Source organism: Bos indicus x Bos taurus, chromosome 26 (genome assembly GCF_003369695.1).
Source record: "Bos indicus x Bos taurus breed Angus x Brahman F1 hybrid chromosome 26, Bos_hybrid_MaternalHap_v2.0, whole genome shotgun sequence".
Lineage (NCBI taxonomy): Eukaryota > Metazoa > Chordata > Mammalia > Artiodactyla > Bovidae > Bos > Bos indicus x Bos taurus.
This window is the reverse complement of record NC_040101.1, coordinates 17,303,398-17,319,892: the sequence shown is the minus strand read 5'-3', so window position 1 is coordinate 17,319,892 and position 16,495 is coordinate 17,303,398. Positions and strand designations below refer to the sequence as shown.

General features: G+C 38.3%; 1 protein-coding gene across 2 annotated transcripts in view; it reads right to left on the bottom strand.

Annotated features, from left to right (window-relative positions):
• CCDC186 (coiled-coil domain containing 186) overlaps positions 1-16,495 on the bottom strand; it is a 46,619-nt gene that overhangs the window by 27,411 nt on the left and 2,713 nt on the right. The window contains exons 1-4 of one of the 2 annotated variants that reach the window (XM_027528432.1): positions 14,826-14,964; positions 11,354-11,474; positions 9,229-9,924; positions 385-511 (exon numbers count right to left, since the gene is read on the bottom strand). In XM_027528432.1, the coding sequence (XP_027384233.1) occupies positions 385-511; positions 9,229-9,863 (762 nt within the window). In that variant the 5' untranslated portion in view covers positions 9,864-9,924; positions 11,354-11,474; positions 14,826-14,964. Of the gene's footprint in view, positions 1-384; positions 512-9,228; positions 9,925-11,353; positions 11,475-14,825; positions 14,965-16,495 lie in introns of those variants that run through there. The other variant, XM_027528431.1, reaches the window with a different exon arrangement.

Genomic DNA, 16,495 nt, shown 5'->3' with positions numbered 1-16,495 from the left:
GGCTACACTCTACGGAGTCACAAAGGGTGGGACACAACTGAAGCAACTTAGCATGCACGTATGCTTAAGCTGTAAAACCTTCTAAGGCCAGATACAAACGTTTAGGTATATACTGCTTCTTCTGAAACAATCTATTTGACTGCCAAACAAACTGTCTTTCCTTCTCAGATATCTATTATAGATAGAATACTGCCACACATATCATATAAAAATATTAATTTACATAAAACAGAAAGATAAGGCTAGGATTCCCATAAGAGAGAATGCTTCACATACCAAGCAATCTTCTGCATTTAAAGTATGATTTAATTTACAGAACTTCGATTTATATACAAATTTTCAGGAATGTATTTAAGAACAGACTTCTAAGATTTGTCTTTTTACCTGTTTAATTGTGTTCATATGCTGCTTCTCTGTTTCTGTTCTTTTTTTAAGTTCTTCTCTTAAATTGTCTTTTTCTGAACAAATGTCTAAGATGAGTTCCTGATGCTTCTTATTTTCTTTAATTAACCTAAATATAAAAAGGCCAGTATAAGTAAAACATAATTTAAAATGTGAAAAATAATCTGTTTGCAGACTGAGGTGGAGATACTTATGATTAATAAACTAATATTTCCAAGAAGTTCTTTGGTAATGATATATTTCTTGGACTCCAAAATCACTGCAGATGGTGACTACGGCCAAGAAATTTAAAAGACCCTTGTTCCTTGGAAGAAAAGCTATGACCAACCTAAACAGCCTATTAAAAAGCAGAGATATCACTTTGCCAACAAAGGTCCATATAGTCAAAGCTATGGTTTTTCCAGTAGTTATATATGGATGTGAGAGTTGGAGCATAAAGAAGGCTGAGCACCAAAAAATTGATGCTTTCAAACTGTGCTGCTGGAGAAGACTCTTGACAATCCCTTGGAGAGCAAGGAGATTAAACCAATCAATCCTAAAGGAAATCAACCCTGAATATTCATTGGAAGGACTGATGCTGAAGATCCAGTACTATGGCCACCTGATGTGAACAGTCGGCTCATCAGAAAAGACCCTGATGCTAGGGAAGACTGAGGACAGGAGGAGAAGGGGGCGACAGAGGATGAGATGGTTGGATGGCATCATCAACTCAACAGACATGAGTTTGAGCAAGCTTCAGGAGCTGGTGATGGACAGGGAAGCCTGGTGCTCTGCAGTCCATGGGGTTGCAAAAAGTCAGACACGACTGAGTGACTGAACAACATATTATACTTTACAAAACATTCTCTGGCAAACAGGCTATTACCCTTTTCCTAGAAATCTGTATGTTTCAAATTAAGTGAAATATAAGCAGATAAAGAATACCACACTCTTTTATGTCTAAAGGCACACGAATTATGTGCTCCATCCCTTCAAAACTGGAGTCCCTTCAAATCAGTCAGGGTCAATCAGGTACAATGTTTCCCCTCCAAGCAGGTGTCTGGAGACAGGCACTTTTGGAAGTCACTACGTGGAAAGCATTGCTACAGCCTTTCTATGGGTAGAGGCAGGGTTGCTGCTAAACATTCTACAATGCAGGACAGCCCACCACCAGCAAAAAACCATCTGCCCCCATATGTCAATAATGCTGAGACGGAAAAATTTCGCTTTAGATTTTAATGACATTCTAATTCTTGGGCTTCCCTGGTGGCTTAGAGGGTAAAGCATCTGCCTGCAATGCGGGAGGCCAGGGTTTGATCCCTGAGTTGGGAAGATCCTCCCCTGGAGAAGGCAATGGCACCTCACTCCAGTACTTTCGCCTGGAAAATCCAATGGACGGAGGAACCTGGGAGGCTGCAGTCCATCAGGTTGCAAACAGTAGGACACGACTGAATTAGATACCATCAGGAGAAGGAAATAGCAACCCACTCCTGTGTTCTTGCTTGGAGAATCCCAGGGACAGAGGAGCCTGGTGGGCTTCCATCTATGGGGTTGCACAAGAGTCGGACACGACTGACACGACTTAGCAGCAGCAGCAGCAGATATTAAATTAGAATAGAATTAGAAATCTAATGATATTCTAACTTAATATCTATGATATTCTAATTTAATATTTAATGGTATTCTAATTACAGAAGTAGTCAATGTAAAGTAATAAAGTGTGAGCAGAAATTTCATTTTGAGTTATCTAAAAAATATAAATAAAACCTTAAAAATTACCAATAAAAGTACTTAAAACTATAAAATAAGATACCTAAGAGGGTTAACAGCTAATATTTTAGGATTACTAACAACAGCAACAGCTATTATTTAACATTTATTGCACAATTACTATTTCCTAAGTGTAGCTTTAAATGTATTATTTAATTTTCAGGTCTATAAATTAATAAGTCTATAAAATCATTATTTTATGCTTTATGAATTTGAAAAACACACCAAAAATGAAGCCTACAACTTATTCCAGGTCATATACTTAGTAAGTGGAGAAGGAAATGGCAACCCACTCCTGTGTTCTTGCCTGGAGAATCCCAGGGACAGAGGAGCCTGGTGGGCTACAATCTATGGGGTTGCAAAGAGCTGGACATGACTGAGCAACTAACACATATAGTAAGTGGGTGAAGATTAGATTTGGACCCAGGTCTAATTCCTTGCCATCTTCTACTTTGAAGATCCCTCAATTACTCAACAAATGTTGACTGAGTACCTACTATGTACATATACTAGTAGTCTACATTTCGGGGGTATGTCAGTGAACTATCCCTGCACTCGTGATGCTCACATTCTAAGAGAGAAATTAAACAATAAATAGATATATAATGAAATGCCAAGTTGTGATTAAGTTCTATTAAGAAAACTAAAAAACTGGCAAGAGGACAGGGAAAATGAGTTAAACTATGACTATACTTACGGAGAAGGCAATGGCACCCCACTCTAGTACTCTTGCCTGGAAAATCCATGGACGGAGAAGCCTGGTAGACTGCAGTCCATGGGGTCGCTAAGAGTTGGACAGGACTGAGCGACTTCACTTTCACTTTTCACTTTCATGCATTGGAGAAGAAATGGCAACCCACTCCAGTGTTCTTGCCTGGAGAGTCCCAGGGACGGGGAAGCCTGGTGGGCTGCCGTCTATGGGGTCGCACAGAGTCGGACACAACTGAAGTGACTTAGCAGCAGCAGCAGCATGACTATACTTGAGGTAATCAGGACAGACCTCTCTCATAGTACAGGAATGCAGTGAGGAGGAACGTTGTGAAAATGTTTGGGAATAGAAAACTGTGTAGCATACAAGCTTCTTCAAGCCTTTTATGGCACAGTGATTTAACTCAGAGTATATGACAAAGATGAACACTCAATTTGTTGCAGAAAACAACTAGAAGCACAAGAATCCTGACTATAGTTCATAAAGTAAACAATTTAGGGAGAGAGAAGTGAAGAACAGCAAGCCCTGAAATTATTATTCTTATATGCCAAGTGCACATCCTATACACAAATAATTGCTCCTAATTAAAAATCTGGTTGGGACATTGGATAATAATATGACGGATGTATTAAACAAAGACATTTGCAAATAGATGCATTCATGAAAATTAAAGCCAAAGCAACTAAAAGGTAGTTTTCTTTACAGGAAATTGAATGAAGGTAAAAGAAAAAAAGACAAGTTATTTTAGAGCTAACCTGAATCATAAAGCATTTTATTTGAAATCTAAAATATTACATGCATAATAAAAATAACTTGGGATTTAAAGTAATAATATTTTAACCCTTTAATGTCTTCAAAACAATCCTATCAGGTAAGTATTGTCCCCTTCATACAGATGAAAAATCTTTGTCTCAGAGAGGTTGACTTAACTAAGCAAACAAAGCTTGCAACTGGCAGTGGGAACCTTCCAACTGTGCTTATTGCCCCCGTCTACCACGCTGCCTCTGTCCCGACATGATAGAGCACAAAAGAGGAATTAACTTTCTACTGTATTCCTAATGTTTTTAGCTAAATTTAATAACATGTAACCTGTTCATTTCTGATAAGCACATTTAAAAAATTCACTTAAGCCAGACTAAATGGGTTCAGATTTTAACTTTGTCATTTAGTAACTTGTGACCCAGAGCAAGTTAGTTACTTAACTTCTCTGTGCTTCAAGTTACCTTATCTGTAAGATGGGAATAATAACTGTTCATACTGCATAGAGTTGTTTTGTGAGGATTCCATGCATTAATACATGGAAAGTGCCAGGCACACTAAGTCTTCTGGCTATTATTATCAAATCTATAACATCTTATAATTTACAAGAGAAATATGAAAGTGGTCAAGACTCAAAATCTAAGGAAAGTAGAAAGAAGTATCAGGAATAATCTCAAAGGGAAACTTTAAAAGATTAAAGTATAAATCAGATCAGATCAGATCAGTCACTCAGTCTTGTCCCACTCTTTCCAACCCCATGAATTGCAGCACCCCAGGCCTCTCTGTCTATCACCAACTCCCGGAGTTCACTCAGACTCACGTCCATTGAGTCAGTGATGCCATCCAGCCATCTCATCCTCTGTCATCCCCTTCTCCTCCTGCCCCCAATCCCTCCCAGCATCAGAGTCTTCTCCAATGAGTCAACTCTTCGCATGAGGTGGCTAAAGTACTGGAGTTTCAGCTTTAGCATCATTCCTTCCAAGGAACACCCAGGACTGATCTGCTTTAGAATGGACTGGTTGGGTCTCCTTGCAGTCCAAGGGACTCTCGAGTCTTCTCCAACACCACAGTTCAAAAGCATCAATTCTTCGGCGCTCAGCCTTCTTCACAGTCCAACTCTCACATCCATACGTGACCACAGGAAAAACCATAGCCTTGACTAGACGGACCTTTGTTGGCAAAGTAATGTCTCTGCTTTTGAATATGCTATCTAGGTTGGTCTTAACTTTCCTTCCAAGGAGTAAGCGCCTTTTAATTTCACGGCTGCAGTCACCATCTGCAGTGATTTTGGAGCCCAGAAAAATAAAGTCTGACACTATTTCCACTGTTTCCCCATCTATTTCCCATGAAGTAATGGGACCGGATGCCATGATCTTCATTTTCTGAATGTTGAGCTTTAGGCCAACTTTTTCACTCTCCACTTTCACTTTCATCAAAAGGCTTTTTAGTTCCTCTTCATTTTCTGCCATAAGGGTGGTGTCATCTGCATATTTGAGGTTATTGATATTTCTCCCAGCAATCTTGATTCCAGCTTGTGTTTCTTCCAGCCCAGCATTTTGAGAGAGTCAGTTCCTAGGCAGGTTGATAGAGAGTCTAAGGGTCCCCAAGGAGAGAGGGGTCTGGAATTCTCAAGGAGGAAGAAAGGACAAACTTTTTTTCTTTCTCCGCATTCCTTAGGATTATATAACAATAATGTATCCTGCCTAAGGACAGTCTTTGGATTCAATCTTCTGTTATCTTAAAATGTTAATTATGGGAGTAGACCTGGTCTTTACAAGGATGTATCTTGCCTGAGGACAGTGTTATCTTAAAATGTAAATTATGGGAGTAGGTCTGATGAGGTCTTTACAACCTCCAGACATTCTTTGGATTATATAACCTCATTGTTAACACTAGCAAGCGGGTACTCTTTCTGCCCCCTTCTGATGCCTATGTCAGAAGCTTTCTCTATCTCCTTTATACTTTAATAAAACTTTATTACACAAAAGCTCTGAGCGATCAAGCCTCGTCTCTGGCCCCGGATTGAATTCTTCTCCTCCAGGGGCCAAGAATCCTGGTATATTCACGTGATTCAACAACAACCTTTCAGTTTCTCATGATGTACTCTGCACATAAGTTAAATAAACAGGGTGACAATATACAGCCTTGACGAACTCCTTTTCTTATTTGGAACCAGTCTGTTGATCCATGTCCAGTTCTAACTGTTGCTTCCTGACGGGCACACAGGTTTATCAAGAGGCAGGTCAGGTGGTCTGGTATTCCATCTCTTTCAGAATTTTCCAGTTTATTGTGATCCACAGAGTCAAAGGCTTTGGCGTAGTCAATAAAACAGAAATAGATGTTTTTCTGGAACTCTCTTGCTTTTTCCATGATCCAGCGGATGTTGGCAATTTGATCTCTGGTTCCTCTGCCTTTTCTAAAACCAGCTTGAACATCAGGAAGTTCACGGTTCACGTATTGCTGAAGCCCGGCTTGGAGAATTTTGAGCATTACTTTACTAGCGTGTGAGATGAGCGCAATTGTGTGGTAGTTTGAGCATTCTTTGGCATTGCCTTTCTTTGGGATTGGAATGAAAACTGACCTTTTCCAGTCCTGTGGCCACTGCTGAGTTTTCCAAATTTGCTGGCATATTGAGTGCAGCACTTTCACAGCATCATCTTTCAGGATCTGGAATAGCTCAAATGGAATTCTATCACCTCCACTAGCTTTGTTCGTAGTGATGCTTTCTAAGGCCCACTTGACTTCACATTCCAGGATGTCTGGCTCTAAGTCAGTGATCATACCATCATGATTATCTCTGTCATGAAGCTCTTTTTTGTACAGTTCTTCTGTGTATTCTTGCCACCTCTTCTTAATATCTTCTGCTTCTGTTAGGTCCATACCATTTCTGTCCTTTATTGAGCCCATCTTTACATGAAATGTTCCTCTGGTATCTCTGATTTTCTTGAAGAGATCTCTAGTCTTTCCCATTCTGTTTTTTTCCCCTATTTCTTTGCATTGATCGCTGAAGAAGGCTTTCTTATCTCTTCTTGCTATTCTTTGGAACTCTGCATTCAGATGTTTATATCTTTCCTTTTCTCCTTTGCTTTTCGCTTCTCTTCTTTCCACAGCTATTTGTAAGGCCTCCCCAGACAGCCATTTTGCTTTTTGGCATTTCTTTTCCATGGGGATGGTCTTGAACCCTGTCTCCTGTACAATGTCACGAACCTCAATCCATAGTTCATCAGGCACTCTGTCTATCAGATCTAGTGCCTTAAATCTATTTCTCACTTCCACTGTATAATCATAAGGGATTTGATTTAGGTCATACCTGAATGGTCTAGTGGTTTTCCCTACTTTCTTCAATTTCAGTCTGAATTTGGCAATAAGGAGTTCATGGTCTGAGCCACAGTCAGCTCCTGGTCTTGTTTTTGCTGACTGTATAGAGCTTCTCCATCTTTGGCTGCAAAGAATATAATCAGTCTGATTTCGGTGTTGACCATCTGGTGATGTCCATGTATAGAGTCTTCTCTTGTGTTGTTGGAAGAGGGTGTTTGTTATGACCAGTGCATTTTCTTGGCAAAACTCTAATAGTCCTTGCCCTGCTTTATTCCGTATTCCAAGGCCAAATTTGCCTGTTACTCCAAGTGTTTCTCGGAGAAGGCAATGGCACCCCACTCCAGTACTCTTGCCTGGAAAATCCCATGGACGGAGGAGCCTGGTGGGCTGCAGTCCTTGGGGTCGCTAAGAGTCGGACACGACTGAGCAACTTCACTTTCACTTTTCACTTTCATGCATTGGAAAAGGAAATGGCAACCCATTCCAGTATTCTTGCCTGGAGAATCCCAGGGACGCGGGAGCCTGGTGGGCTGCCGTCTATGGGGTCGCACAGAGTCGGACGTGACTGAAGCGACACAGCAGCAGCAGCAGCCAGGTGTTTCTTGACTTCCTACTTTTGCATTCCAGTCCCCTATAATGAAAAGGACATCTTTTTGGGGTGTTAGTTCTAAAAGGTCTTGTAGGTCTTCATAGAACCATTCAACTTCAGCTTCTGGAAATAAGGAAGTTACCCAGAAAAGCAAGAATGGCAGAAAAACTGATGATTCAAGTATAAAATCATTGTTTTTTCCATAACAGCAGCATTCCAGTAAAGTTATTAGCAGCAGTAGCTGCCATTAGTTTTTAGGCAGTATTAAGAAAGTATCAAGAGATATCTGGAGTCTCAACAGATATTTGTACACTCATGTTCACAGCAGCATTATTCAAGACGGTCAAAAGGTAGAAGCAACCCAAATGTCCACTGACGGATGGAAGATAAACAATATACAACATACATACAGTGGACTATTATTCACCCTAAAAAGGAAAGAAACTCTAACACATGCTACAGTTGGGATGAACCTTGAGGACATTCGCTAAGTGAAACAAGCCAGTCACAAAAAGGCAAATACTGTACAATTTCATTTACACGAAGTATCTAGAGCAGTCAAACTCTTAGAAAGCACGACAGAATGGTGGTTACCAGCGACTAGGGTGGGGGAATAGGGAGTTGTTTGATGGATATAGAGCTTCAAATCCATGAAAAGCTACAGTGCTGGCTGTACACTCTGTGAATATACTTAATACTACCAAACTGCACATTTAAAAATGGTTAAGGTGGCAAATTTTATGCTATGTGTATTTTATCACAATTTAAAAATAAAAAATAGGAAAAAAAGGCTTTGGATACTGGGATTAAAATTCATTGGACAAACCAATTTCCTCCTCCCCTTTCTCTACACACACCCCTCCCATTCTAAAAAACTTTTTTAAAGTATCACTTTTTAAAAAAGAAATCAGTCTATATTAATGAAGGCTAGCAAGTTTCATTTTCCTTTATAAGGGTTATAAGAGTATATTAAATATATGCATCACTGACACATATAAATATAAAATGAAAACACAGGGTGATATAACACTAGGAAAAGATAAAATGAAATTTAAACTGTTGTTAAAATAGAAATTAACTCCACAAATTGAAGAGAAGGCAAAAATTAACTATGTTATTATTTACTGAATGATAATATACCAATTCTTCTGTTCTCTAAATTTTAATTTTTTTAACCAATAAATTTACAGCGGGGATTTTAAGAAAAAATTTTTAATTTCACAACTTCTCATTCCTTTTGAATTTATCTTAGTTCTGACAATGTAATGCTTTACATTCTTTTAAAAATGAAAAAATTGAGCTGTCTTTACAAACATTTCTAGATCTTTAATGAACTTACACTTTAATACAACATTTATTCTTTTAAACTTAACATATTAAGACTTCTATCTAAAACAAATTTTGAATCATATTCAAAACAGTGCCTTTATAAACATTTCTATATATGCTAACATATTTAACATAGGTATATTATATATAACACTCTTAAAAACACTATTTACCTACTATTTCTAAAATAATGAAAATATCACATCCTAAAAAAAAGTTATGTATTAACTAAGCAAACTTGACATTTGCTCAATAACTTAACTACTTATGTGCATGGCTCTACTGCGGAAATAAAAGTAAATAAAATGATACTTTAAAGAATTTAATCTTTAATCCCCATGTAAAAAATGACTTGAAAGAATAAAAAACTTACTTTTTTATGGTGTGTTCCTGCTGCAAATACTTATCTTGCACACACTTTTCAAACATAATTAATGCATTTTCTCCCTTATTCATTCCATTTGGTACTCGGTGTTCTTTTGCAAACTCAGTAGATAAGAGCTCAGATTCTATTTCTTCCAACAAATCCTCTGATGTTGAAACATTCTTTATTTTTGAAATAAGTTTCTTGGTGCAGTCTGTATCATAAGGACTTTCTGAGTAAGTCTTTTGATTACCTGCTGCTGTAAATGTAGATGACCTTAATTCCGCCAATATTTGTGTGACTGTTTGTTCTGCTTCACTTGTTTTCAAAACTTGCTTTGTAAAATCTCCACCAGGAAAACTAGCTATTTGTTCAGAACTTTCTGGGCCTGTGTCTGTTTTAGCACAGGAATCCTTACCCCCACCATGATCTGGAATATAATTTTCCTGTGTTTCAGTTTGATTATTGTGTTCATTAGGCTGACATAAAGTTTTATCCAAGTTTAATGACAACAGTTTGGACTCATTTTCTAAGCTGCTGCTTTCATCACCAGAAGAAGAGTTGCATGAGCCTTCCTTTGTTTCCGACGTTTTCTCAATATTTTGATCAGAGGAAATGGAGGCTATGTGCTCTGTCTCCGACATGCTGACTGGCACCGATTCACTGTGTACGTCTTCAAATCTGCTCCTGATCTTCGTCTTACATCTAAGAAAGTCAAAACACACATTTTTAAAAAGTTTTTTTTAAACCAAGACCCCATATATAGTTGCATGCATTTCATGATGTAGAAAAACTAAGGCTACACATTTTACCAGTAAAAGTTCGTTCACTCTCTTCTCCTTCGATCCAGTCCTACCGCTTCACTTCAGCGGCAGTTTGGCCCCATGATACTGGGTACACAATGATACTAACAATGAGATTAGTGCCCCAGAATTGTTTATTAATAGAATTCCTTTAGCTCCATAAGGGGAAAAAAAGACTATGTAAAGAACTTAAAACAAACTATTGCAGAAATCAGATAGCAATGAAAACAATGGGCAAGAAATTACAAATCAAGGTAATAAAACAATGTACATTAACAATGCTATTTACTGCCAAAGGAAAACTAGACAATAAAACACAGCTGCCTACAGCCCAGACACCTATAACTGAGCTGAAAGAAGTCAAGGTGTAAAGGATTCCTGGCAGGAATTCATGTTTCTCCCTGGGATAAAGAAGTATCATAGTGATTTCCAAACATTCTCATCAAGAACACACAATGCTCAGCACAACTCAGATGGACCCCATTTGCATTGCTTCGCTCATAAAAGGAACATTTACAAACCTAATTCAACAATGTTAGAATATATTTTTTAAGCTGTTTATGAGGGTTACTAAGCTAGCTATTTTCTGAAAAATTAGTCAACTTCAAAAATTATCCTGAGACAAAAAAACATAGAACATTCCAACAATCTTAATGAAGAATTCTAAGAAAGGAAAAGAAGACCAGCTTGCCTGTTAAATATCCTGGCATCAACTAATTAGACATTGGCCCTAATACTATAAATTACCTACTTGTACAACGTATTTCCAAACAACCAAACAAATTATCATTATTATCTTGCTGTGTGTATGTTACAACTAAGACAAAGTCCACACTAGCAATAAAAGTTTGGTTTAGGCAATAACAATAAATGCAGTAAGTTAATAAAAACCCTTATGAGTAAGGTGTATTCCAAATCAAGGACAAAGTAAAATAATTCTCAAACAGGGACCTTAGCCACTATGTGGCTTCCTCATTTGGAAGGAAGCCACTACCTTCCTCAAAATAACTAATTTTAAGATACAACTTATGAATGTATTGCTGCTGAATTTGAAATCTTAATTTGGAAATCAATCTAAAAAGTGCTTTCAAACATCATAACTAGTCATAACTAGTCAATGTTATGTGATATCTACTGAAGTCGAGTTCAGAGCTGACCAAATGTAATGGACAGAAGATAAAGAATCTATTTGAAAGAGAACGAGTCTGTGACTCTCCAGCATAGACTGACCAAGTCAGAAGAAACTTTCATTTGACGACTCTATGGCGCTTGTCTGTGTGCTGTGCTTTGTCGACAGAAAAGCATCACACAAACAATGGTTATCTTCTTACCCAGCTTTCACGTTCCCCAGGGTTCAGTCCACAGCTTTATTTTCCCTGCTAGAACTCCTCCAGTGTGATCACTGAAGCCACAAGCTCATGGTTGACGCGCACTTGGTTTCACCCTGTGCTCCTGAGTTACAGATAACAAATTACCTCTTTGTTTTCACTCTACTTCTACATCTGTAATAATCTCACACGAATAGTGGCATTTCCAGTGGCTCAATTCAAAAAATGGCTAAATCCAGAATCACAACAATAGCTTCTAAGGTTGAGAACCCCTCATCCTTCATTTCTGCCAATGCTATCGTTTTTCTTCGTCATGACTCTTTCTTTCCTTTAGCCTCATATTCTTCTACTGATTTCATGTTTCCTGCAATTACACCCTCATTTCTGCTGTCACTGTCCCCTTCCTGCAACTCAACCCAGGCCTGATAACTTCCTATCTGAACACTTGAACTGTTGGTTTCTCAATCTCACTCCATCCTCCCTCCAGCTCTCCTTCCTGAAACTTCAAGTCAAGGAGCAAGGAGGCTAATATTAGGGCAGATGACCTGAGACGGCACCAGGTAAGTGTCATCCAATCCAGAGAAGGCGGTAAGTGTACACTACATTGGCTCTGCCACAGAGGCACAGGAGCTGCCCTGCAAAGTGAATCCTCGGTGGCACAAGGGTCAAGGGAGTTACAGAACTGCCCCTTCTCCCCAAAACACCACACACACCACCTCCAGGGAGATCACATCAAATACAACCAGATGAATCAGAGTAAAGGCAGAGCTACTGCTTCCCTCTTTCAAGTTTCAGATAGTGAGAACTCTGCCTCCACTGGCTGGTATTCCCCCAACTCTGAAAGGGCCAGTTAAGAGGAAGGAGAGGGGACAAATTTTAGAGCCAAATTACATCTCTTCTTTAATCTGAGCAGCTGGGAACTAACAGTTTCAACATTTCTTCATAGAGAAGAAAGAGTTTATGATTAACATGTTTTTGTTGTCTGCTTTTGTAAGCAAGTGAAACCAGTCGTAATTCCTGGAATAAGTTTTTTCTAGTAATCAAAAGTGGCAGAAGAGTTTTGACACCAAACCAAGACATTATTAAAGGACTGTACCTCAGAGGCAAGTGGAGGGGATGTGGACATTTCATGTTTATACTTCAGAGTTGCGACTGTACTATTTTCTCAATCTTATCTCTCAACACAATCTTAAAATCCTAGTATTTCTCTATCGTACCTTACCAGCCCTTGACCAGACGATTCTAGATTCCTCCAAACAATGTGCACGTTAACGTCTCCATGGCTTTGCTCTCATCTAGACCAGTGGCCCTTCAGTCTAGTGGCAGTGGTTTAGCCCCTAAGTTGTGTCCACTTCTTGTGACCCATGGACTGTAGCCCACCAAGCTCCTTTGTCCATGGGGTTCTCCAGGCAAGAATTCTAGAGCCGGTTGCTACTTCCTTCTCCAGGGGATCTTCCCCACCCAGGGATTGAACCACTTCTGCTGCATTGCAGGAGGATTTTTTACTGCTGAGCTACCAAGGAAGGCCCTCCCTTCAGTCTATCCAGAGCCTAATTATACTTAAAGGACAGACTCTAAGGTCATGTCGCCTCCAAATTTTCCTAATGGCAAGCACAAAAAAAACCCTCTCATGTAAATGAAAACATACTGTACTTACACTCATCAGGTACACAATCATAGCCTTCCTTGTGGCATTTCTCAACAGCCTTTTAAAAGATTTCCGTACTCGCAAGGAAGAGGAACCTCACTCTGAACTGAATCAAACTTCTTAAATCCCAAGCAATGAAACAGTAATAGTAAAAAGATAAACAAATCCAACAAATATATTCTCTACTACACTTAGAGTCATTCTTGCAAATGCTATTCAATGGTTCTCAGTGAGGGTGGGGCTGAGTTTACACAATGAGCTGGGGGTGCTGAAGACATTTAGAGGGTGGAAACCTGGCTGTAAGAAGACTTGCTATGTGCAAGACAGCACAGAACAACAAAAATGTCTCATTCTGCCGGCTCTTCATCTAGGTAATAAATGAACAAACACACACCTGTTGCTATAAATACCTCAGCTTAGATTCTGTTTTACATATCAAACCTCTGCAAATTAAAGAAGGCTGTAGCTCAGATGATAAAGAATCTGCCTCTGATGCAGGAGACCTGGGTTCAATCCCTGGGTCAGGAAGATCCCCTGGAGAAGGAAATAGCAACCCATTCCAATATTCTTGCCTGGAGAATTCCATGGACAGAGGAGCCTGGCAGGCTACAATACTTGGGGTCACAAAGAGTCACACACGACTAAGTGACTATCACAAACACAGTTCAACATCAAAAGGCAAGTACTTTCTATATTGTTTCTCAGTAATATGTCCATAATCTTTGGAAAAAGTATCCATATAAACTGGCATCTGATAACCACTTAGTCTGCAAACTCAGTTTTCAGATGTTCAAATGAATACTGATCGGGGCAAAAGGAAAGGCGTTAAAGAAGATTTGTGTGTCTATATGTAAAAAGCCATCGCCAAGAGTAAGTAAGTACACAAGAACGCTGCAGGGAGGGGCCGCCATCATGTGCTTGACTGTCTGCAGCTAAGCAGGGGAAACAGTCAGCTGAGTCCTCCTGTGGGCCTCCAGCTGGCAATGCTGATGCAGGCCCATTTGGCTGCTGTACAAATTTTTTCTTGGGGGTGGGGGTAAAGGAGTAGATGTCATTAAAGCTACCAATGATGGAATAGCCTAGGCGTATATTAAAGGGGTAGGATGCAAAACTATACATTTGTATATAAGATTGCTTTAGTTAAGAAGTGCTTGTATAAATCAAATTCACACTCATATACAGACATAGTGACTATAATTACTAATTACAATCTCTTTTGCTGAGGTAAGAAAAAACACAGGTTACTTGACTTTTTAGCAATTCTTACTCATTAGGGGAAGACACTATATTTAAATTTAGCGAAGTCACAAAATTCCTCTTAATTCAAGGACTTTTTTTCCCACCAGGGTTGTTTCTGTTTCTGACACAGTACTACAGGACCAATTCGCACTTCAAAACTGTTTCAGCAGAGTGAGAAGTGGTTTCGCTCTTACTGGAGCTCATCAGCTGTAGGCAACTGGTCAAGAAACACTCTTCACTTGCCTTAAAGCCAACCATTATTCACCATAGATTTTATTCTTAACCAGCAACTGTACAAAATCATTCCTATATAAGAACCTTATAAACAAAAACTCTGTTTTTAACAACTTTTAATACTATTTCTTGTTTGCCAGTAATTAGTAGTATAAACAAACAACAAAAGAAAAAAGCTTACTCAATAAATGCAAATACAAACTAATCCAAATCCACAGACATTTGGTACTAGATTATCAAACATACAAACCTCATACAAAACTGCCAAACCAGAAATACATTTCTAAACTAGATATTAATTCATTTATTCACCACATATGTATTGAATATGAATTATGTTCAGCACTGTCTTACCTGTTGAGAACAAAGCAGTGAATAAAACAGATATCTTTCTGGAGTTTACTTTCTGGTGTAATGAACCAACACACAAAATCTGTGTTAAATCTTTTACTCTTTGTTTACAGTATTGTAACTGGAAGGTCAGCATTCCATGAGACGCTATATAAGAAACATATGAGTGTTTAACTCCAACAGAAACATGTGACTCAGTTCGGCATAAATGTTATCTATAACAAACTACAAATTTTAAACTTACAAATTGTACCATTTGAGTCTCAAATAATACCAGCTGTAGCTTCTCAAGTAATGTACATCAAGATAAGCAAGTTGAGCTTGTGATGGCACTCCTGTTCTTCAATATAATAGTTTACTGTCCTTTGAAAAAAAAAGTAAGTACATCCAAAGGTCTTTTACACATTCCTCAAATACACTTTGAAAACAGAATAAACAAAATGATAACTTATCTTTCCGACCAGTTCTAATAATGTTCTAATAAAACAATTAAAATCAGAAGCAACCAAAATCATCATCCTCAGTCCAACATAAACTGATCACAACCCCCAAGTGTCTGACTTTTGATAGATATGAACTACAAAATATAAATACTTTCCTGGATAAAGTTTTAAAACACAGAATAATGAACAGAAAAGAACCCATACCAGAGACATAAAACTTTGTTTCCCGTAATGAAAATATCTGACACTGAAGTTTATACAAGGCGAACCTAATTCTACTCTTAAAAGATTAAAACCTGAGCTTGTTATTTCAAAGAACTCTAGACTAGTTCTATCAAAAGGAAGATTTATTTGTAAAGTAGTCACACTGTAAATGAGCTTTTTGGTAAAATTCAACTTTAATATACTGCGTTTCCTTGTGAAACACATTACTAGCTCTTTGTCCATTAGTTTAAAAAGTGTATCATATGAGGCCAAGGTCAATTATCCCTGTAGGGCTTTGTTTAGCTTTGCACCCATGGGTCAGGGCATTCAGAATTTCACAGTATGTATACTATAACACACACAGAAAAAGATGGTGAAAAGACTCAGGGCAATAGATGCAGCAGGACACTCACCCCCACAAACAGTACGAAAACCTGTGATACGATAACAAGAGAAATTACGGTCTGTCAAGACTCCAGGAAAAAGCAGCAAAGTAGCTACATCATATATCACATTACAAGTTATATGTCATATTAAAAGTTTGGTATTTTAGATCCATGGTATTTTATATATGTCTTATAGTAACTTTTAAATCAGAAAAGTTATTAGCATAGAAATCTCATCTAGAAGCTCCTTGTATAGACCTCACCAAAAAAAGTTCAATGACTCTAAGAAAACACGAAAAGTATTTTCAGCTAATTTCCCCCCCAAAAAACCTAAAAAGTAAAAAATAAAAAACAAAAAAACAGGGGGGCAGGGTTGACCTACAGTTTCCTTTTCAAAATGGGACTAGCTAATAACCTAAAAAAAATTTTAAAAAGATAAGTTTTAAGTCTGCCTTATATTAAGAAGTTCTGGTTAATGTTTATATTTTGAAGCCACCTTTGGCCTGGGCTTGGTTAATTTGGTACAATGCAATTTACCAAAAAATTAAATTATTAGCTATGACATGATCATCTCTGAAGCAGGTGAATAATTCGTGTTTCTTAATGACAGGCAACTGTACTCACAATCCAACTGACACTT